Source organism: Callithrix jacchus, chromosome 15, assembly GCF_049354715.1.
Source record: "Callithrix jacchus isolate 240 chromosome 15, calJac240_pri, whole genome shotgun sequence".
NCBI classification, from domain to species: Eukaryota; Metazoa; Chordata; class Mammalia; order Primates; family Cebidae; genus Callithrix; species Callithrix jacchus.
Window position 1 is genome coordinate 13,092,123 of NC_133516.1, and position 24,123 is coordinate 13,116,245.

The 24,123-nt window shown below is 46.4% G+C and overlaps 1 protein-coding gene and 1 pseudogene across 2 annotated transcripts; both read left to right on the forward strand.

Annotated features, from left to right (window-relative positions):
• The first annotated feature begins 371 nt into the window (after positions 1-371).
• HTR3E (5-hydroxytryptamine receptor 3E) lies at positions 372-11,300 on the forward strand. 2 transcript variants are annotated; one of them, XM_078350119.1, is made up of 9 exons: positions 372-468; positions 3,497-3,663; positions 4,500-4,544; positions 7,531-7,640; positions 8,767-8,936; positions 9,572-9,732; positions 10,067-10,271; positions 10,436-10,651; positions 10,766-11,300. In XM_078350119.1, exons 1-9 carry the CDS (start codon positions 402-404, stop codon positions 10,993-10,995), a joined length of 1,371 nt encoding a protein of 456 aa, XP_078206245.1. In that variant the 5' UTR covers positions 372-401; the 3' UTR covers positions 10,996-11,300. The 2 variants fall into 2 exon arrangements, with proteins under 2 accessions (XP_078206245.1, XP_002758160.4); XM_002758114.5 differs by lacking the exon at positions 4,500-4,544.
• Positions 11,301-13,709: 2,409 nt separating this feature from the next.
• On the forward strand, positions 13,710-14,653 carry LOC103787307 (putative heat shock protein HSP 90-alpha A5; annotated as a pseudogene).
• The last annotated feature ends 9,470 nt before the right edge of the window (positions 14,654-24,123 follow it).

Consider the following 24,123-nt stretch of genomic DNA (forward strand, 5'->3'; position numbering starts at 1 on the left):
AAGGTAGAAGGAAACCATTCAACATATGTTTAATAAGGAAAATAGAGGAAGTGAAACCTTTATAAATGTCTGAGAATTTTCCAGAATGGAAGAGATGAGCCTTCAGACTGAGGAACCTCACCACGGTCTGCACGTGTGAGCTTGATCACCTATGAGCTATCAATAACCATGGACATTGTAGTGAAATGCCCAAGACTAAGACAAAGTCTTAAAAGCAGACTGGGCCTCAAGCATAGCCAAGAACAAGACAAGCGGAACACCCTTTCCAGGAAGGTTACAAATGTCAGTGGTCAACCAACGCGAACAGTATTCAAAGTCAGACTCTAGGTGTGGCCCGCACTCCTTTAATCTGGGCAGTCCTGAGTCCCAGTACATGTTCACAGAAGATTTAGACAAAGAAGATGGAAGGAAGCTGGTTCCACAGGAAAAGATTTCCCTTCTACCTCATTCTCTGTCTTCTGCTTCAAGGTAAGAAAGGAGCGACAATGGAGGAAGGGGGAAGAAGGAGGACCTGTCCCTAGCATCTAGGAACTTCTTTCAAATTTCCAACTCCTCGAGACTGTCTAAGATGGATAGAGTGCTTTCATAACTACATTACCATGACACCCACCTAGACTTTCCTGCTCTGAAAGATGGAAAATCCCCTTCCAGTTACACGCCATACAAGAGCACTTCTAGTTTTCTTCTTGAAAAATAGAGTTCAACACCAGCAAACTTGATCCTTTTGCATATGGAGATCTAGTTTTCTCAATACTACTTGAAAAGTCTGTCTTTTCCTCATTGATACTCCACATGAAAAACAACCATGCACGATTATCTTCTCTGTATTTCGCTTCTTTATACACCCATCTTTCTACCCACAGGTGTAATTCCTTCTCTCTACAGGTATGGAACCCAAACCGTTGTAGCTAAGTCCCCACCTACTTCAGCCATGATTTCCCCATCCACCTCCCCTGGATCCAAGGGCTCTAGGCTAGGTAAAACGCCAGAAGACAGCAGGTCCAGGGTGAAAGTAGAATGTGCTTCTCTTCCACGGAGTCAGCATGGTAGAGAGACAAGAACATGGGATTTGGAGACAGATGGACCTGGGTTTGAATCTTAGTGTCTCACATTGCTAGTTGTGTAAACTTTGTCGCACTGCTTAACTTCTCTGAGCTCGTTTCCTCATCTGTAAAACAGAACCTGCCTTGCAGGGTTGTGAGGTTCGGGAAGAGGAGGGAAGTGCAGTGCCTGGCACTTGGTGAGAGTGCTAATAAATGTCGTCTCTCCTCCTTAGATTATTCCATGACTTCGGATAAGGGGGAGCAGGAGAGGACTGAGCCAGAGGTGACTTTAAAGGCCAGCACAGGGAAGAGACACAAATTGTACACCTGATCTGGGCAGTATAAAATGTTATGAAAGCGCCTCTGGGCACTTGCACACAGGGGTTGACAAATGAATATTCACTGTTCTTAGAGAGGTTTAAGAATTTGCCTGGAAAGCATTGTGACGTTGGGGATGGATGAGGCTCAGTGTTCTTGGCACAGAGGTTATCAATCATCTCTCTCATTCCACGTTGTTGCTCCTCCAATAGATTTTCACCAGTAGAAAATTTAAAACTGTATTAGTTAGAAAAGGGTAAGACAGGCCAGGCGAGGTGGCTCACGCCTGTAATCCCAGCACTTTGGGAGGCCAAAGCAGGCAGATCACCTGAGGTCAGGAGTTCAAGACCAGCCTGGCTAACATGGTGATACTCCATCTCTACTAAAAATTAAAAAATTAGCCTGACATGGTGGTGGGCACCTGTAATCCCAGCTACTTGGGAGGCTGAGGCAGGAGAATCACTTGAACCCAGGAGGCTGAGTTTGCAGTGAGCCAAGATCACGCTTCTGCACTCCAGCCTGGGCGACAGAGTGAGACTCCATCTAAAAAAATTTAAAAATTAAAAAAAAAAAAAATCTCCGCACTTCTTTTTTTTTTTTTGAGACAGAGTTTCGCTCTTGTTACCCAGGCTGGAGTACAATGGCGCGATCTCGGCTCACCACAACCTCCGCCTCCTGGGTTCAGGCAATTCTCCTGCCTCAGCCTCCTAAGTAACTGGGATTACAGGCACGCGCCACCATGCCCAGCTAATTTCTTGTATGGTGGCTGGGCATGGTGGCTCATACCTATAATCCCAGAACTTTGGGAGGCACAGGTGGGAGAATCACTGGAGCCCAGGAATTTGAGACCAGCCGGGGCAACATAGTGACTCCGTCTCTACAAAATGTTTTTAAAAAATTAGCCAAGTATTGGCTGGGCGTGGTGGCTCATGTCTGTAATCCCAGCACTTCGGGAGGCCGAGGCAGGTGAATCACAAGGTCAAGGGATGGAGACCATCCTGGCCAACATGATGAAACCCCGTCTCTACTAAAAATACAAAAAATTAGCAGGGCGTGGTGGGGTGTGGTGGTGCATGGTGGTGCACCTGTAGTCCCAACTACTCAGGAGGCTAAGGCAGGAGAATTGCTTGAACCTGGGAGGTGGAGGCTGCAGTGAGCTGAGATCATGCCACTGCACTCCTGCCTGGCAACAGAGTGAGACTCTGTCTCACTAAGAAAAAAAATTAGCCAAGTGTGGTAGGGAGTGCCTGTTGTCCAGTTACTTGGGAGGCTGAGGTGGGAGGATCCCCTAAGCTAGGAGTCGTTGAGGCTGCAGTGATTGCACCACTGCACTCCAGACTGGGCAGCAGAGTGAGTCACTGTCTCAAAAAAAAAAAAAAAACAACACACACACACACACACACAAAAAGCACAAACAAAGAAATATGCACAATTATTGTATGTTCATTAAAAATAAAACTTTTTTAAAGCCTCAAACTAGAAAGCTGGTGATAGAGCTGGGCAGTGCAGTGAGGAGAAGGAAGGTTGGGGCAGCCAGGGTGAAAGCAGGTGTGTCCTCTCAGGGCCTGGGACTGCAGTCCTATTGGATGACTATCACCGCTTCAAGCTCAGTTTGCATACAGATTTGGGCATGCTTTGCATGGAGACAGAAATACTAGAAAGAAGGCTGGAGCGCTAACTCAGCTTTGCCACATTAGCTTCCAGTATTTGCATTCCAGCTCGCCCCATCCTCCTGGGCCTCAGAAGGAAGAGCCCAGCGTCTGGACCCCTCTCGGTGATCCCCTCCCCATTCTTCGTCTCATCCCTGGGAAATATAGCACAGCAGCAGCAGACAAACCTGGGTTCAGGCCAAGTCCGGCTTCTGCCTTTTCTTATCCGACTGTGGGAAGTTAGTTCCTCTTAATGCTCGTTTATTACATGAGGGTAAAGCAGGATCTACCTGATTAGGGGATTGGGAGGATTAAATGAGGTAATCCATTTTTAAAGGGCTTAGAATGTACCCGACACATAGCGTATGCTCAACACATTAGCTTTCATATTATCACCGGCAACCCCAGGCCCTGCCTCGGGGACCCTCTGATATAGGGAGCACAGGGTTGCTCTCCTTCATCTCACACATTCCATGTCCGCTACAGGAAGGGGCGTTACTTTCACCATCAATTGCTCAGGGTTTGGCCGGCACGGGGCGGATCCCACTGCTCTGAATTCCGTGTTTGAGAGAAGGGCCTTCCGTCCAGTCACCAACGTCAGTGTCCCCACCCGAGTCAACATCTCCTTCACGATGTCTGCCATCCTAGACGTGGTGAGTGCTGACTTCTCTAGCCCTCCTGAGTGCCCCCGGCAACACTGTCCCTCAGAGCCCTTAGCCACATTTCTGCTTCCCCTGCCACTGCGAGGTGGCCTTGGCATGGGGATCTCAAAGAAGCTCTGTCCATTGCAGCAGGGAGAGGTATAACAGCACGTGGAAGAGAATCTTTCCTTCTCCCTCTGGCTACATACCAGCGGCCAGGATCTAATCCCAGAGGTTCTGAATGGATGAAACCCAAGCATCCATTTATTTATTTACTTATTTTTGAGATAGAGTATCACTCTGTCACCAGGCTGGAGTGCAATGTTATGATCTTGGCTCACTGCAACCTCCGCCTCCTGGGTTCAAACGATTCTCCTGCCCCAGCCTCCCACGTAGTTGGGATTACAGGTGTGTGCCACCATGCCCAGCTAATTCTTATATTCTTAGTAGAGACAGGGTTTCACCTTGTTGGCCAGGCTGGTCTTGAACTCCTGACCTCAAGTGATCAGCCCACCTCAGCCTCCTAAAGTGCTGGGATTACAGGCGTGAGCCACCACGCCCAACCATACTGATATTTTTAAGCTTCTCAATATTCTTAAGCTTCTCGATTTATTCTCACATGCAGCCAGGGTTGAGAAAGACTACTTTCCTCCCTCCCTGCTGTGAACTCTCCTGCCCACAGCCTAACACATCTGTTTTGATCAAGCTTTTGTGCTTGACTTGTAACACTGGCCTTCATCACATATCCCTTTTATATACCTTGGAAGTTGGCCAACCAGCATGGCAAGTGGGGAGATGAGCAGACCTCTTACTGGCAATGTGACGGAAACAGGAATTTCTTTTGGCAGGATGAACGGCTGCACCTCTTCTCATCATTCCTGTGGCTGGAAATGGTACGGACAACACTTCTCTCCCTGCAGTTACGATCAAAAAGGATTTTACACAAAGATATAATAATTACGAATGTTTATGTCCTAACATTGCTTTGAAACACATGAAAGAGAAATGGGGGCCGGGCGCGGTGGCTCAAGCCTGTAATCCCAGCACTTTGGGAGGCGGAGGCAGGTGGATCACGAGGTCAAGAGATCGAGACCATCCTGGTCAACATGGTGAAACCCCGTCTCTACTAAAAATACAAAAAAATTAGCTGGGCATGGTGGTGCATGCCTGTAATCCCAGCTACTCAGGAGGCCGAGGCAGGAGAATAGCCTGAACCCAGGAGGCGGAGGTTGCGATGAGCCGAGGTCACGCCATTGCACTCCAGCCTGAGTAACAACAGCGAAACTCTGCCTCAAAAAAAAAAAAAAAAAAAAAAAAGAGAAATGGGAAAATCTACCATAATGGTGAGAAGCTTTAATACACTGCTTTTAAAAATCAAGTAGATGCCAGGTGCGGTGGCTCAAGTCTGTAATCGCAGCACTTTGGGAGGCCGAGGTGGGTGGATCACTTGAGGTCAGGAGTTTGAGACCAGCCTGGCCAACATGGTAAAACCACATCTCTACTGAAAATACAAAAATTAGCTGGGCATGGTGGCAGGTGTCTGTAATCCCAGCAACTCAGGAGGCTGAGGCAGGAGAATCACTTGAACCGGGGAAGCGGAGTTTGCAGTGAGCCGAGATCGCACCACTGCACTCCAGTGCCTGGGTGACAGAGTGAGACTCCACCTCAAAAACAAAACAAAAATCAAGTTGAAAAGGAGTAAATATATAGTGATTTTAACAGCATGATTAAGAAGGTTAATCTGGCCAGGAGCGCTGGCTCACACCTGTTATCCCAGCACTTTGGGAGGCTGAGGCGGGTGGATCATGAGGTCAAGAGATTGAGACCATCCTGGCCAACATGGTGAAAACCCACCTCTACTGAAAATACAAAAATTAGCTTGGCATGGCGGCAGGCGCCTGTAGTCCCAGCTACTCAGGAGGCTGAGGCTGGTGAATTGCTTGAACCTGGGAAGCGGAGGTTGCAGTAAGCCAAGATTTCTCCGCTGCACTCCAGCCTGGGTGACAGAGCAAGACTCTGTCTCATAAAGAACAAAAAGAAAGAAAGAAAGAAAAGAAAATCTATGGACTGTAGTCAAAGTATGACCCAATGGAAAACATATCTTAATTGCATTGATAAGGAAACAAGGTGTGTGGAAGGATGTGGGGAAATGAAAGTAAATGAATTAAGTTTCCAACTTCCTGCTTGATGGTTATGCTCAGTGGCTCACACCTGTAATCCCAACACTTTGGGAGGCTCAAGGTAGGCGGATCACTTGAGGTCAGGAGTTCGAGACCAGCCTGGTCAACATGGTGAAACCCGTCTCTACCAAAAATATAAAAAATTACCCAGGTGTGGTGGTGTGCACCTGTAATCCCAGCTACTCGGGAGGCTGAGGCAGGAGAATCACTTGAACCTGGGAGGCAGAGGTTGCAGTGAGCCGGGATGGCACCACTACACTCCAGCCTGGGCAACAGAGTGAGACTCCACCTCGAAAAGAATAGTCTGCTTGGAGGAAACGAAGGAAGGAAGGAGCTGGGGAAAGATAATAACAATCACCTGACCTTGCTCTCAAGTATGGTTCCCAGACCACCACTGGAAGCTTCTGAGAAATGTGCCCCTCAGGCCTGGACTAGGGTGACCAGTCAATGCTGAAAGCCAGAAAGTTTCTGGCAAACCAGGATGATTTAGTCACCCCACCTACAGAATCAGAATCTGCATTTCAACACAACCCCCAGAGTTTGTGTGCAGTGTCTTTTGAGAACCACTGATTGCGTACGAACATTTATCTAATACCTATAGAGCCCCCTGTTCTGGCCGTGGCTGTAAACTACAGCTTCTGACACAGAAAGTGCCTCTAGACCAGGCCCACCCAGAACTGGACAATCCTCAAAAACGTTTTCCAAACTGGGTGACCAGCCTCGGAAAGAGTGCTGGTCACCAGCAAGGCAAGAAAAGATGGTTCCAGCATCTACCCAGGGGAGAAAGGCCACTAAGCTCTTGGTTTCCAAGGATCCAAGGGCTTGTTCAAGGCCTCCTTGCAAGAGACCAGTGAAAAATGCCTAGAAGACAGTTTAGACCTCACTAGATACTGATACGTAATGACCTCTGAACAACATTAAGGTTCATAAAACCCTCCCACATGCCCGATTTCATTGGATACCCACCACTACCATTATTTCAAGCCAAAAAAAATTCTAGCTCAGAGAGGCTGAGTTACTGATCCTTCAATTCTAAATCTCATTCCTACTGCAGAAAGGAGATGATATCCCTGATCAGCAGTAATTTTCCACTAAAGTGGGAAAGCAGAGAGATGAACATTTATGAAGAAATGGTCCCAGGCAGGTTCGATTTTATCTATAATTCTCATTTCTTGGCCGGGCACAGTGACTCATACCTGTAATCCCAGCACTTTGGGAGACCGAGGTGGGTGGACCACAAGGTCAAGAGATCGACACCATCCTGGCCAACAGGGTGAAATCCCGTCTCTATTAGTAAAATATACAAAAATTAGCTGGGCATGGTGATGCATGCCTGTAGTCCCAGCTACTCGGGACTTGGGAGGCTGAGGCAGGAGAATCACTTGAACCCAGGAGGCAGAGGTTGCAGTGAGCCAAGATCGTGCCACTGCACTCCAGCCTGGCAACAGAGTGAGACTCCATCTCAAAAAAAAAAAAAAAAAATTTCATTTCTTGAAAAAAAGCAAGTAAATGTAATAAAATATTAATGTCACAAAGCTGTGTTATAGATACATAGATGTTTATCATGGTATTTTATATATTTTTCTTCTATATGCTTGAAGTATTTCATAACTTTTTTTAAAAAGAAGAAATGCAAGGGCAAAGAGAAAATAACTCCAACTGATCTCAGGCTCTCATGTCTCCTCTGCCTGGGCTCTAGGTTTGGGATAACCCGTTTATCAGCTGGAACCCAGAGGAGTGCGAGGGCATCACGAAGATGAGCATGGCAGCCAGGAACCTGTGGCTCCCAGACATTTTCATCATTGAGTTGTGCGTACCAAGGGCTGGGGAAGTCAGAGGGAAGTTCCGTCTCCTTACCATAGAGATCAAGGTCTCCCACTGGGGCCACTGTCAGTGGTCTTTAGATGGCTAAGAAACAACCAGAGAGATAAGAAGAGAAACTGGGCCTGGGGGCAGGGGCTCACGCCTGTAATCCCAGCACTTTGGGAGGCCGAAGGGGGCGGATCATTTGAGTTCAGGAGTTTGAGACCGGCCTGGGCAACGTGGCAAAACCTCATCTCTTTAAAAAAAAAAAAAAAAAAAAAAAAGGCAGGCCAGAAGTGGTGGTTTGCACCTGTAATCCCAGCACTTTGGGAGGCCAAGGCAGGGCAGATCACAAGGTCAAGAGATTGAGACCGTCCTGGCCAACATGGTGAAACCCCATCTCTATTAGTAAAAAATACAAAAATTAGCTGGGCGTGGTGGTGTGCACTTGTAATCCCAGCTACTCAGAGGCTAAGGCAGGAGAATCACTTGAACCTGGGAGGCAGAGGTTGCAGTGAGCTGAGATTGCACCATCCAGCTACATTAGAAATGTAGCCCCCTCAGGCCTCGACTAGGGGGGCCAGTCAGGGCTAAAACCAGCATGCACTCCAGCCTGGGGACAGAGCAAAACTCTGTCTCAAAAAAAAAAAAAAAAAATTAGCCAGGCCTGGTGGTGCACCTGTAGTCCCAGCTACTTGCGAGGCTAAGGCTGAGGCAGGAGGATCATTTGAGCCCAGGACATGGAGACTGCAGTGAGCCCCAAGATCATTCCACTGCACTCCAGCCTGGGTGACAGAGCAACACCCTGTCTCAAAAAAAAAAAAACTTTGGGAGGCCGAGGCGGGTGGATCACGAGGTCAAGAGATCGAGACCATCCTGGTCAACATGGTGAAACCCTGTCTCTACTAAAAATACAAAAAATTAGCTGGGCATGGTGGCACGTGCCTTTAATTCCAGCTACTCAGGAGGCTGAGGCAGGAGAATTGCCTGAACCCAGAAGGCGGAGGTTGCGGTGAGCCAAGATCGCGCCATTGCACTCCAGCCTGGGTAACAAGAGCGAAACTCCGTCTCAAAAAAAAAAAAAAGAAGGGAGAAACCACAGCACCTGCCTCCTGCCTCATCTCTCCTCCAGCATGGATGTGGATAAGACCCCAAAAGACCTCACAGCATATGTAAGTAATGAAGGTCGCATCAGGTATAAGAAGCCCATGAAGGTGGCCAGTATCTGTAACCTGGACATCTTCTACTTCCCCTTTGACGAGCAGAACTGCACCCTCACCTTCAGCTCATTCCTCTACACAGGTGAGTTGCAGTGGGGTCTCAGGGAAGGGCTGAATGAGAGCAACTAACAAATATAAAGAAAATAAGATATAAAGAAACTACGAATAAATGGTGACCAAGGAGTTTGGGTGGAATGAAGAATAAGGCTCCATGGATGCTAAAATATTTTCCATAAAGGCAGAACCCAAGTCTGTCTTGTTCCTCACCATCCCAAGCTCCTGGCAAGTTTCCTGGCATGTGGTAGGTGCTCAAAAATATTTGTTGAATGAAAGGATAGAAAAAGAGAGTGCAGGCTAGGCGTGGTGGTTCACGCCTCTAATCCCAGCACGTTGGGAGGCTGAAGCGGGCAGATCACCTGAGGTCGGGAGTTTGAGACCAGCCTGACCAACATGGAGAAATCCCGTCTCTACTAAAAATACAAAATTAGCCAGGTGTGGTGGCACATGCCTATAATCCCAGCTACGTGGGAGGCTGAGGCAGGAGAATCACTTGAACCCGGAAAATGGGGGTAGCATGAGCCCAGATCGCACCATTACACTCCAGCCTGGGCGACAAGAGCTAAACTCCATCTCAAAAAAAAAAAAAAAGAGAGAGTGCAGTTGAGCCACCAGAAAACTATGTCCTTGAAAAATGATTCAGATAGTTCTCATTTTCAGTGGACAACATGTTGCTGGGCATGGAGAAGGAAGTGTGGGAAATAACAGACACATCCCAGGACATCCTTCAGGCCCATGGAGAGTGGGAGCTCCTGGGCATCAACAAGGCCACTGCAAAGATGTCCGTGGGAGCCAACCTGTATGACCAGATCGCGTTCCATGTGAGCTCGGAGGCTCTTGCTCCTCCTTCCTTCCATGCTTTTGCCCTTGCCTAGAATCTCCATCAAATGTGTATCTCCCGAGTTTCAGCGTCTCCCAATATTACCCTCTCTCCTGGCTCCCCAGCCTCATTCTCCATCCTAAAGCTCATGGCTCTGACCCAACTCTCTCTTTGCAGGTTCTATACCAGATTCTAAAGCTGCATTCCACACAGCTCCAGACCCCAGGGTGATATCAGGCCAAAGGAAAAAGGAGAGACAAACTGGCGCTGATATTCCTGGATTTGAGGTTTCCTCTGACCCCAAAACAACTTACCGCCCTCTCCTACCCCACCAGGTGGCCATCAGGCGCAGGCCCAGACTCTATGTCATAAACCTTCTGGTGCCCAGTGGCTTTCTGCTTGCCATCGACGCCCTCAGCTTCTACCTGCCAGTGGAAAGTGGGAATCGTGTCCCATTCAAGATAACACTCCTGCTGGGCTACAATGTCTTCCTGCTCCTGATGAATGACTTGCTCCCCACCAGTGGCACCCCCCTCATCAGTATGGCCCCTCCAACCTTTTGGAAGAGAAGGGTGGGAACTAACTCAGGGAAGGGAGGTACACGGTGAAAAGGAGGCTGCCTTTTCCTGCCCGCCAGGTTGGAAGAGAAGAAAAATATTCGAGGTGGTACCTCTGGCCCTCACGCAGGCCCTCCTCGCCCACAGGTGTCTACTTCGCCCTGTGCCTGTCCCTGATGGTGGCCAGCCTGCTGGAGACCATCTTCATCACCCACCTGCTGCATGTGGCTACCACCCAGCCCCCACCCCTGCCTCAGTGGCTCCACTCTCTGCTGCTGTCCTGCACCAGCCCAGGGAGATGCTGTCCCATTGCACCCCAGAAGAGAAATGAGGGCCTGGGTCTCACCCCCACCCACCTGCCTGGTGAGGGAAGTCACACTTCCTCCTCCCCCACCTCCGCTTCTCCTATCTCCTTCCCTGCCTCCCTCTCTCCACAGGTGACATCTACAGCCCATGGATGAATCTGTCTTTCTGTAGGTGCAAAGGAGCCAGAGGTGTTAGCAGAGCAGAGGTCAGGCCCCAGGGAGGCAGAGCTGACAGGGTGCTCAGAATGGACAAGAGCCCAGCGGGAGCACGAGGCCCAGAGGCAGCACTTGGTGGAGCTGTGGGTACAGTTCAGCCACACGGTGGACGCCCTGCTCTTCCGCCTCTACCTGCTCTTCATGGCCTCCTCCATCCTCGCCATCATTGGCCTCTGGAACACCTAGGCGGGGGCTCACCTGCGAACTTCAGTCTGGAGCTTCTCTTGCCTCCAGGGGCCAGCCAGGTCTTCACCCTCTCCCGAGTACCAACTATCATATCCCCAAAGATGACCGAGTCTTCGCTGTATTCCACGTACCCCAGTCCAGTGCTACTGACCAACGCCACCCTGTCCCAGACATGTCTCCCTGTTCCTGCATCCTGTTGGCTTCCTTCAGTCCTACCATGTGGTTCCAGGTCCCCTTACGTCATCTACAAAGCAGGCTCTACCTCTTCTGTCCACTAACTTGCCCAATAAATCATTCTGCAGAGATTCTGGCTCTTTGTCAGATCGTAGGGTAGAAACTTATCCAGCTGGGCACTGCGGCCTCGTGGCAGAGCATGACCCTATCTCAAAAAAAAAAAAAAAAAAAGGATTTGGAAAGCTTAAATCCTGTGAAGATGCCAGTACTCCCCAAATTGATCTACAAATTCAATGCAATCTGTATGAAAATCCTGGCTGCCTTTTATTTGCAGAAATTGACAAGCTGATTCTAAAATTCATACAGAAATGCAAGAGGCCTGCATGCTTCAGCATCCTGGTGCTGCTACACTGCAGAGCCCATGTGGTCCCTTAGTCAAGCTGCCTGAGGAAACCCAGTCCCAAGACCAGCCAATGGAGGAAGAGGTTGAGATGTTTGCCTTTCAAGTGGAAACTATCCAGCTGATTTCACTGATCATCAATACTTTCTACTCCTACAAAAGGATCTTTCTGAGAGAGCTCATTTCTGCTTTTTTTTTTTAGCTTTTTATTTTTATTTTGGAGACAGCATCTCACTCTGTTGCCTAATACGAAATGCAGTGGGGTGATCTTAGCTCACTGCAGCCTCCGCCTCCCAGGTTCAAGTGATTCTCATGCCTCAGCCCCTGAGTAGCTGGGACTATAGGGATGTCTACCACGCCTGGCTAACTTTTGGTGTATTTTGGGTAAAGACGGGGTGTCACCATATTGCCCAGGCTGGTCTCGAACTCCTGACCTCAAGCAATCCACCCACCTTGGCCTCCCAAAGTGCTGGAATTACAGGAGTGAGCCACTGTGCCTGGCCCGAGATAGCTCATTTCAAATTCATCAGATGCTTTGGACAAAATCTGATATGAAAGTTTGGATCCTTCCCCTGTGTCCCGCCCTCTTCCCCCATCCCTCCCCTTCGTTTCACTCCCTGCTCCCATCCCTCCCCTTCGTCCCGCCCCTTGTCCCCATCCCTCCCTTGCACCCTGCCCCCTAAAAAAAAAAAAAAAAAAAGGAAAGTTTGATGGATCACAGTAAATTCGACTCCGGGAGAGCTGCACATTAATCTTATACCAAACGAACAAGATCAAACGGTTACTATTGTGGATACTGAAATAGGAATGACCACGGCTGACTTGATCAATAACCTTGGTACTGTCATCAAGTCTGGGACCAAAGAATCTGTGGAAGTTTCCCAGGCTGGTGCAGGTGTCCCTGTGATTGGCCGGTTTGGTGGTGGTTTGTATTCTGCTTATTTGTTTGCCGAGAAAGTGTGCCCACCAAACATAAATGTGAGCAGCCTGCTTGGGAGTCCTCAGCAGGAGGACCATTCAGTTAGGGCGGGCACAGTGAACCTATGGGGCGTGGAGAAAAGGGTATCCTGCACCTGAAAGAAGACCTAACTGAGAATTGGGAGGCAAGAAGAATAAAAGAGATTGTGAAGAAACATTCTCCGTTTATCGGCTATCCCATTACTCTTCTGACGGAGAAGACACGTGATAAAGAAGTCAGCGATGATGAGGCTGCAGAAGAGGAAGACAAAGAAGGAGAGAAAGACTCCGATGACAAACCTGAAACTGAAGATGCTGGTTCTGAGGAAGAAGAAGAAAAGAAGGATGCTGACCAGAAGCAGCAAAGTGAGGGAAAGTACATTGATCAAGAACTCCACAGAACTAAGTTTGTCTGGACCAGAAATCCTGATGCTATGACTCGGGCGGCATATGGAGAGCTCTGTGAGAGCTTGACCGATGAGCGCTTGGTGGTGATGGTTGGAGTTTAGAAGAGCTCTTCTTTTTGTCTCAAGACATGCTCCTTTTGGCCTATTTGAAAACAGAAAGAAAAAGAACAACATTCAGTTGTATGTACGCAGTTTTCATCATGGGTGACTGTGAGGAGCTAATCCCTGAATATCTGCACTTCATTAGAGGGCGATGGACTCAGAGGCTCTGCCTCTAAATATTTTTTTCTGAGATGTTGCAACAAAGCAAAATTTTGAAAGTTATCAGGAAGAATTTGGTCAAAAAATCCTTAGAAGCCTTTGCTGAACTGGCAGAGGATAAAAAGAACTACAAAAAGTTCTATGAGAAGTTCTCTAAAAACATAAATCTTGGAAAATATAGACTCAAAATCAGAAGCTTTCAGAGCTGTTAAGATACAGGCTCACACCTGTAATCCCAGCACTTTGGGAGCCCAAGGCAGGCGGATCACAAGGTCAAGAGATCGAGACCATCCTGGCCAACATCTCTACTAAAATACAAAAATTAGCTGGGCGTGGCAGCACGCACCTGTAGTCCCAGCTACTCGGGAGGCTGAGGCGGGAAAACTGCTTGAACCTGGGAGGTGGAGGTTGCAGTGAGCTGACACTGTGCCACTGCACTCCAGCCTGGCACCTGGTGACAGAGCAAGACTCTGTCTAAAAAAAAAAGATACTGCACATCTGCCTCTGGTGATGAGATGGTTTATCTCACTGCGTTTTGTAGAAGGAAGGCAAACCAGAAACATGTCTGTTACATCACAGTGAGACCAAGGACCAGGTAGTTAACCCGGCCTTTGCGGAATGTCTTCAGAAGCGTGGCTTCGAAGTGATCCATGTGATCGAGTTGTTAATGAGTACTATGTCCAGCAGCTGAAGGGATTTGAGAGTAAAACTGTAGTGTCAGTCGCCAGAGGGTTTGGAACTTCCAGAAGATGAAGAAGAAAAAACAGAAACAGGAAAAGAAAAAAAAAGTTTGAGGCCGGGCGTGGTGGCTTACACCTGTAATCCAAGCACTTTGGAGGCCAAGGTGGGCGGATCACCTAAGGTGGGGAGTTCAAGACCTGACCAACGTGGTGAAACCCCGTCTTTAAAAAAAAAGTTTGAGAACCAATCAAAATGCACATTGTCAATAGAAAAATAAAAAAAGAGAACCTCTGCAAAATCGTGAAAGACATGTTGGAGAAAAAAGTCAAAAGGGTGACTGTGTCAAAGTGGTGGCATTCCTATGCTGTACCGTCACAAGCACATACAGCTGGACAGCAGACATGGAGAGAATCATGAAAGCTCAAGCCCATAAGACAGCCCAACAACGGGCTACGTGACAGCTACAGAAACATCTGGAGATACACCCTGACCTTGCAGTATGGAGGCCTTAATGCCAAACGCAGAGGCTGACAAGAACGGCGAGTCTGCGAAGGATCGGGTCATCTTGCTTTACGAAACTGCACTCCCACCTCCTGGCTCCAGTCTGGAAGATCCCCAGACACATACTAACAGGATCTACAGGATGGTCAAACTTGGTCTGGGTATTGATGAAGATGGTCCTACTGCTGATGATATCGATGCTGCTGTGGAAGAAATGCTCCCCCACGGAGGAGCTCACGCCACGTCACGCCTGGAAGAAGCAGACGGCCCCAGCTGAGGAAAGACTTCTACGCGTGTTTAATACTCTACCTTCATTCTCGCTGATAATGTATTTTCAAGGATTATTTTCATTACTTTTCTTAACATGTAAAAAGTCTCTATGGCATGACAATAACTACCTCAGGGGGAACATAAGAGTTCTTTCTACTTGTAAGTGATTCTGTGATACTTCAGGCACTAAAACAGAGCTAGTCATGCTTTCCTAGTTAACATCAGCTTAGTTTAACAGATTGGGGTAATGTGTGTCATAAGATGTACGTAGGCTGGGTGCAGTGGCTCATGCCTGTAATCCCAGCACTTTGGGAGGCTGAAGTGGGAGGATCACCTGAGGTCAGGCGTTCGAGACCAGCCTGGGCACCTCTGGGACAGCAAAAAAGCCTGCAGAATCCATTCCTAAAACTCAGGAGAGAGGCAGTAAGGAACCCAACACAAAGGAACCCTTGACCCGTATACCACCATTGGATTCCAAGGGAGCCAACTCTGTCTGAGAGAGGAGGAGGTATCCTGGAGTCGGGACTGCAGGCTGAGAATGCATGGACACTGGATTTCTTTCTTATTTCTTCACTTTTGGGGAAAATCTCTTGTTTTTAAAAGGTGATAAATTTGGTGTTAAGGTCAAAAAAATAAATAATAATAATCAAGTAGTTGACAGGTATCGGGGAACCCGTCTTCAGGATTTTTCTCCACGTGGTTGCAGAAGGAAGGTGAGCTGGGTGGAGACCTGAGCAAACTCCTCTCCAGGCCGTGGGGTATCCTGCGCTCTGGTTTCCCAGGCACCCAAGGCACGCTTTTCTCCACTCTATAAAAATACAAATATTAGCTGGGTGTGATGGTGGGTGCCCGTAATCCCAACTACTCAGGAGGCTGAGGCAGGAGAATCGCTTGAACCCAGAAGGCAGCAGTTGCAGTGAGCCGAGATCACACCACTGTATTATTGCCTGGGTCACAGAGTGAGACTGCATCCCTTCCCCACCAACACCACCAAAAAAAAAAAAGATGTATATAATCTAACATTAACTTTGTGATCTCAAGTATTTAGCTATCAAGCCAGATTCCGTAGTAGGCCAATTTTTTTGTCACTGAGGTGTTCTGAGAGATAGCTTGATGTGTAGAGGAAAAGTATTTGTTGTATCTTCTAGGATCTATTTTTTAAACTTTTCATCCTCTGTAGTTGCCAATTCTGTGTGTACTAGTCCTCTGGAAATATGTTGAACTGAGGCAACTTGATGGAAGGAACTCTCACAGGGCTTGTTTACCAAAGCAAAATATTGTTTGCAGGAGCAAAGTTATAAGCCTACCTAGGCATATTGTAAAACCGTTTAAAAATAACGCAGAGCGAGGCTGGTGAATGGAACGTAGTACCCAAGTCACACTCTGCTTAAAAAGGTTGTAACAAATACAGATGAGTTTAAAACACAATACAAGAGGCCCAGAATAGTCAAACGATCTTGAAACAGAACACAACTGGGAGACTCACACTTCTTCATTTCAAAACTTACTGCAGGCCAGGCACGGTGGCTCACACCTTTAATCCCGGCATTTGGGAGGCCAAGGTGAGAGGATCACCTGAGGTCAGGAGATCGAGAGCAGCCTGGCCAACTTGGCAAAACCCCATCTCTACTAAAAATACAAAAATTAGCTGGGCGTGGTGGCACACACCTGTGAGGCTGAGGCAAGAGAATCGCTTGAACCCAGGAGGCGGAGTTTGCAGTGAGCTGAGATTGCACCACTACACTCCAGCCTGGGCAACAGAGTGAGACTCTGTCTCAAAACAAAAACGAGAGAGAGTGTAAAAAAGAACCTACAGACTTCTAGTTATAGGCCTAGAAGCAAAGAGGAGTTAAAAAAAAAATGAAATGAAAAGAAAAACCTACAGACTGGGAGAACATATCTGAAGGACCCAGAATACATAAAGAGTTCTTACAACTGAACAATAAATAAACAAATAATCAATTTAAAAGAGCAAAGAATTTGAATAGTCATTTCTCCAAAGAAGATATACAAATGACCAGTAGGCACATGAAGCCTCTTCGTGAGGCTGCGGTGGGCTAATCACCTGAGGTCAGGAATTCAAGACCAGCCTGGCCAAAATAGCAAAACCCCATCTCTACTTAAAAAACAAAAAAAAAGGCTAATGCCCTTTTTGGCCTTAGCCTACCTGCACCCAGGTGAATAAAAAAAGGAAAAGGAAAAAAAAAAAAAAAAAAAGGCAGGCCTGTCACAGTGGCTCACGCCTGTAATGCCAGCACTTTGGGAGACTGAGATGGGTGGATCACCTGAGGTCAGGAGTTCAAAACCATCCTCACCAATATGGTGAAACCTCGTTTCTACTAAAAATACAAAAACTAGCGGCGTGTGGTGGCATGAGCCTTTAGTCTCAGCTACTCAGGAAGCTGAGACAGGAAAATTGCTTGAACCCCGGAGGCGGAGGTTTCAGTGAGCCAAGATTCCACCCTGGGCAACAGAATGAGACTCTGACTCAAAAATAAAAGTGCTCAACATAATTAGTCATTAGAGAAATGCAATACACTTCACCCTCATGAGGATGGATATGCCAAAAAAAAGGACAGATAATAACAAGTGTGGATAATAAGAAGTTGGAAATCAAAATGGTATACACACTTTAGTGTGAAAATAGTTTGGCAGTTTTTCAAAATGTTAGACATAGAGCTACCATAAGACCAAAAAATCCACCCCAAAATGTATGCCCAGAATAAATGAAAACAAATGTTTTCGAAGAGTCTTCACAAATGTCCATCGCAGCATTATTTATAACACTCAAAAAACGGAGACACCCCAAATGTCAATCAGTTGATGAATGGATAAACAAAATGTGCTATCTCCATACAATGGAATATTATTTGGACATGCAAAGGAATGAAGTACTGATAACATCACAAATGGCTAAACCTTGAAACCATTATGCTAAAAAAAAAGACAGACACACACCAAAAAGCACTATACGGGCCAGGGCAGTGGCTCATGCCTGTAATCCCAACAGTTTGGGAGGCTGAGGCAGGTGGATCACTTGAGACAGGAGTTTGAGACTAGCCTGGACAACATGGTGAAACCCCATTTCTACTAAAAATACAAAACATTAGGCAGGTGTGGTAGCCGCGCCTGTATTCCTAGCTACTCTGGAGGCTGAGGCAGGAGAATCTCTTGAACCCAGGAGGCAGAGGTTGCAGTGAGCTGAGATAGTGCCACAGCACTCCATGTTATACCTACTTATATGAATGCCCAGAATCTATGGAGATATAGAGGAGATATAGGTTGAAAGGAATGGAGAGTGATTGGTAATGGATACAATGTTTATTTGGGAATGATTTTTTTAAAGTATTAAAATTAGATTATGGTAATAGTTGCTATCTCTGAATATATTTTAAAACATTGTACACTTTAAACAAGTGAACTATATGGTATGTAAATCATATCTAGAAAAACCTACTTGGCCGGGTGGGTTGGCTGTCACTTTGGAAGGCTGAGGTGGGCAGATCACCTGAGGTCAGTTCAAGACCAGCCTGGCCAACATGGTGAAACTCTGTCTCTACTAAAAATACAAACATTAGCCAGATATGGTGCCAGGCGCCTGTAATCCCAGCTACTTAGGAGGCTGAGGCATGAGAATCACTTGAACCCGGGAGGTGGAGGTTGCAGTGAGCTGAGATGGTGCCACTGCACTCCAGCCTGGGTGAGAGATGCCATCTCAAAAAAAAAAAAGAAAAACCTGCTTTTAAAAAACCACAATGAGTGACATTCTACAAAGTAACTGATCAGCACTTATCAAAAGTATTAAAGTCAGAGGCTGATGTGGTGGTGCCTGCCTGTAATCCCAGATAATCAGGAGGTCATGGCAGGAGAATACCTTAAGCCTAGGAGTTCGGGTCTAGCCTGGGCAACATAGGGAAGACTAAGGAGCTGTCACAGATTTGAGCAGTCTAGGAAGAGACTATATGCAATGTGAAATTCTGATCTAATCCTGGAACAGAAAACTAATACTGGAGGAGGAAGTTGTTGAAATTCTAAAAAGATCTGTAGTTTATTTAATAATTTTATACTAACATTAGCTTCCTAACTTTCATAATTATACTGTGGTTAAATAAGTTGTTAACTTTGGGGGGATACATTAGGAAACTCTCTACGCTATTTTGCAACTTGTCTGTAAATCTAATGTTATTTCAAAGTGATTTTTTTTTGAGATGCGATCTCACTACGTCGTCCCAGCTGGAGTGCAGAGGTCCAATCTCAGCTCACTGCAACCTCCGCCTCCCAGCCTCAAGCGATCCTCCCACTTCAGCCTCCAGAGTAGCTGGAACTACAGATACCCACCACCATGCCAGGCTGATTTTAGTACTTTTTCTAGACACGGGGCTTTGCCACATGGCCCAGGCTGGTCTCAAACTCCTGACCTCAAGTGACCCACCCACTTAGGGTTCCCGAAGTGCTGGGATGACAGGTATGAGCCACAGTGCTCCACCTATGAGAACACTGAAGTGAGCAATTTAGAGACTTTTCAATCAATCACAATATATAAACATTATTTTGAGCCTGAATAAAACAATAAACATTTACAAGAAAAAGATATTGATGAGAAAATTGGGGAAATTTGAGCAGAGTAGTTATTTAACAATATTTAAAACTATGTTAATTTTGAGTAAAATGACATGATTATTTTTGCCAAATAATCATTTTCTTCCAGAGATAAATGCTAGAATATTTACAGATGAAATGATAAGATGTTTAGGATTTGCCTCAAAATAATCCGAAGCGAGAGAGGAAAGTGTAGAGGCAGGTACTGATGAAGCCAGATTGAATTCTCATTGTTCCACATGGTGATGGACACGTGGAATTAATTATGCTATTTTATCTACTTTTGTATATGTTTAAATTTTTTCTTTCTTTCTTTTTTGAGATGGAGTCTCACTGTATCGCCCAGGCTGGCATGCAGTGGCACAATCTCAGCTCACTGCAACCTCCACTTCCCGAATCCAAGTGATTCTCCTGCCTCAGCCTCCCAAGTAGCTGAGATTACAATCACACACCACCATGCCCAGCTAATTTTTGTATTTTCAGTAGAGATGGGGTTTTACCATGTTGGCCAGGATGGTCTCGAACTCCTGACCTCAAGCATCCCATCGGCCTCAGCCTCCCAAAGTGCGGAGATTATAGGTGTGAGCCACCACACCCAGCCTGAGTTCTCATGTTTTAGGTGTATTGCTTGTAAACAATATGTTGCTGAGTTTTGTTTCTTGGTCCAGTCTTTATGTGAATAATAAAAAAGATCTTAAAATGTATTTAACTCTAATCATGTCTTTCCTGGCTTAACACATATAAGTAGTTTAGTATTTTCTTTTGTAGCCACCCAACTCAGACATGAATATTATTTCAAATCATCAATGTTTATTTAGATTTACTCACATGCTTAGCATTTTATTTTAGCAGAATTTTCACCTTGCATCTCAGACCTTAGTTCTGGAATTTTCTCCTTCGGCTTGAGGTATATTTTTTAAGTGATGTTAATAGAACTTTCTGCAATAGTGGACTTTTTTTTTTTTTTTTGAGACGGAGTTTCGCTCTTGTTACCCAGGCTGGAGGGCAATGGCGCGATCTCGGCTCACTGCAACCTCCACCTCCTAGGTTCAAGTGATTCTCCTTCCTCAGCCTCCTGAGTAGTTGGGATTACAGGCACGCGCCACCATGCCCAGCTAATTTTTGTATTTTTGATAGAGACGGGGTTTCACCATGCTGGCCAGGCTAGTCTTAAACTCCCAACCTCATAATCCACCCATGTGGACCTCTCAAAGTGCTGGGATTACAGGCGGGAGCCACCGAGCCTGGCCAATGGTGGAAATATTTTATATCTGCATTGTCCAATATAGTAGCCACTAGCCACACATCGTTATTAAGCACTGGAAATGTGGCAAATGTGACTACATTACTGAATTTTTTTATTTCATATAATTTTTATTTATTTATTTATACATTTTTTGGGGGAACAGAGTCTCACTCTGTCATCCAAGGCTTCCAGGCAGGAGTGTAATGGCATAATCTAGGCTCTCTGCAACCTCTGCCTCCCAGGTTCAAGCAATTCTCCTGCATCAGCCTCCCAAATAGTCAAGATTATAGGCATTCGCCACTGTGCCGGCTAGTTTTTGTATTTTTAGTAGAGACAGAGGTTTTACCACGTTGGCCAGGCTGGTCTTGAACTCCTGACCTCAGGTGATCCACCCACCTCAGGCAGCCTTATTTATCTTTGTGTTGGAAGCTTACAACTCTTCTCTTCTAGCTATTGTGAAACAGACAATAAATGATTGTTGACTAGGTGAAGACGCTCACACCTGCAATCCCAGCACTTTTGGAGGCTGAGGCAGGATTGCTTAAGGCCAGGAGTTTGAGACCAGCCTGAACAACATAGCAAGACCAGTCAAAAAAATTTTTTTAATTGGCTGGGCATGGTGGCACATGCTTGTAATCCTAGTTACTCAGGAGACTAAGGCGGAAAGATTGCTTGAGCCCAGGAATTCAAGACTGCAGTGAGCCATGATCAAGCCACTGTACTCCAGCCTGGGCAACGGAGCCAGGCCCTGTCTCTAATAAATAAATAAATAAATAGTAAAATTATTAACTACAATTTTTCTACTGTACTATCAAATACTAGAACATGTTCTATCTAACTGTATTTTTATACCACTTAATCAGCCTCTCCTCTCTGCCCCCACCTTCAGGAAAGGTCTTTTGATGATCGGTTGTTTGTTTTTGTTTATCTGAAAATGTATTTATTTTGCCCTTTTCAAATATAATTTTTCAGCTGGGTATGGGGGCTCATGCCTGTTATCCCAACATTTTGGGAAGCTGAGGTGGGAGGATCACTTGACCTGGGACCTCAACACCAGCCTTGGCAACATAGGGAGACCCTGCTTCTATTAAAAAAAAATTTTTTTTTCGAGATGGAGTCTTGTTTTGTTGCCCAGGCTGGAGTGCAGTGGTGTGATCTCGACTCACTGCAACCTCCACCTCCCGGGTTCTAGCATTTCTCTTGCCTCAGCCTCCAGAGTAGCTGGGACTACACGCACAAACCACCACGCCCAGCTAATTTTTGTATCCTCAGTAGAGATGGGGTTTCACCATATTAGCCAGGCTGGTCTCAAACTTTTGACCTCGTGATCCACCCACCTCAGCCTCCCAAAGTGCTGGGATTGTAGGCATGAGTCACCACACCCAGCCCAAGAAAGAAATATTTTTAAAAGAATTTTTTTGGGTGCCGGGCGCAGTGGCTCATGCCTGTAATCTCAGCACTTTGGGAGGCCGAGGTGGGTGGATCACGAGGTCAGGAGATCGATACCATCCTGGCCAACATGGTGAAACCCTGTCTCTTAAAAAAAATAAAATAAAATAAAAATTTTTTAAAAAGAATTTCTTTTTTTTTTTGAGACAGTCTTACTTTGTTGCCCAGCCTTGAGTGCAGTGGCACAATCTTGGCTCACTGCAACCTCTGCCTCCCAAGTTCAAGTGATTCCCCTGCCTCAGCCTCCAGTGTAGCAGGGATTACAGACACGCGTGCCACCTCATCCAGCTAATTTTTGGGTTTTTAGTAGAGACAGAGTTTCGCCATGTTGGTCAGGCTGGTCTCGAACTCCTGACCTCAGGTGATCCACCCGCGTTGGCCTCCCAAAGTGCTGGGATTACAGCCATGAACCACTGTGCGCAGCCTAAAAATAAATTTAAAAAAAGAAAGATAATTTTTCTGGGAAAACATTATGTCATTTTCTCCTGGCTTCCATATTTGCTGTAGTGAAGGCAATCTCATTTTTGTTCCCCTTAGGTAATGCTGTATATATTTTCTCTCCGGCTATTTCTAATCTTTTTGTTGTTGTCTTTGGTGTTTTGCCACCAATAAGTGCCACAGGGTTGGTAACCTGTGGCCCACCAGATTCAGGGACTCCTTCCTGTCCAGGCATTGGGGAAACTGGCTATTTCTCTTGGTCAGCTGTTTAGAGAGGAGTTCCCACAGCGGAACTCTTGGCACTGAGTGACCCTTATCTATGGTGACCAATCATTTCAGAGAGCCAGGAACGGATCAGCTTCCTTCAGTCCAGGAGCCAGGACTTTCCATTGCTAAAGCTGGGACAGTTCTAAGCAAACAGGGACAGATGGCAATCCTACCTACTGCTCCTCCTATAGACCACAGCCTTTCCCGTCCTGGGTCACGCACGTTCCTCAGAGGAGGCTGGATAAAGAGCAGCCAGGCACAGCTTCGCACTGTTCCTCCAGCCCCTCCTTCCTCTGGATGCAAGCCCCTCTTGTTTAGGCTGACCCATTCAGCCACGTGTTTTTCTCCCGGCAATGCTGTCTCAGAAATCCCATTGTCTCTCTCCATTCCAGCCCCATTCAGGAAGCTCAAGCTCTCTTCAAGAGGGCTGGTCTGTGCATATCTGGATCTCAGAGTAGCCAGGTAAAATTTGTTTCCGCAGGGCTCTTCTAGGCTCCACGAACATCATGGATGTGGCTGGCTCCCACTTCACAATCCTGGAATGCTCCGTATCAACAGGGATCTGAATAATCTTGTTGAGGAGGTTGGAGCGTAGCACAGCAATGACCTCTAGGGGGCGGTGTTGCCAAACGCCGCAAGCCACTCCAGCCTTTCATCAGGAAGGGCCCAGCCAAAGTAGTGTATTTATTGTAACTTTATTTTCATTTTTTCTCCCTTCTCTTCCCTTAGGATTTTGAGTAAAGTTTCTTTTGAAAAATCCAAACCTGTTTCAACTCAACTATGGATAAAATTTGAAGGACTTTTTTTTCCCTCAAACTTCAGCCTAGAAGACAAAAAGGATTGTTATACCTTGGAGACTAGGTATATCTCTGCAGGCGAAAACAAGAACAGGAAAGAACACAGAACTTTTTTTTTTTTTTTTTTTTTTAGACAGAGTCTCGCTCTGCTGCCCAGGCTGGAGTGCAGGGGCGTGATATCAGCTCACTGCAACGTCCACCTCCAAAGTTCAAGTGATTCCCCGCCTCAGCCTCCCAACTAGCTAGAATTACAGTCGCACATCACCATGCCCGGCTATTATTATTATTATTTATTTTTTTATTTTTTTTTTAGCAGAGACGGGGTTTTGCCTTGTTGGCCAGGCTGGTCTCAAACTCCTGACCTCATGGGATCTGCCCACCTCGGCCTCCCAAAAGTGCTGGGATTACAAGTGCAAGTCACGCATCCAGTCCAGAATTGTATTTCTTCTGTCATTTTCTAGCAAGCTACAACATGGAGCTCAGCTATCCTGTAGTATATTCAGAACTCTTAACTTTCAGAACAACTATTGCAGACCCCAAAATAACTAGAAAAATAAACAACAGCAATGAATAACAGGCTCAGTCCACTAAGCAACAGGTGAGCCCAGCTGAGAAGCACAAAAGGCCCCTAGACTTACCCTTAGAGTGCTCCACCAGTTTAATGTTTCTTATCACCAGAGC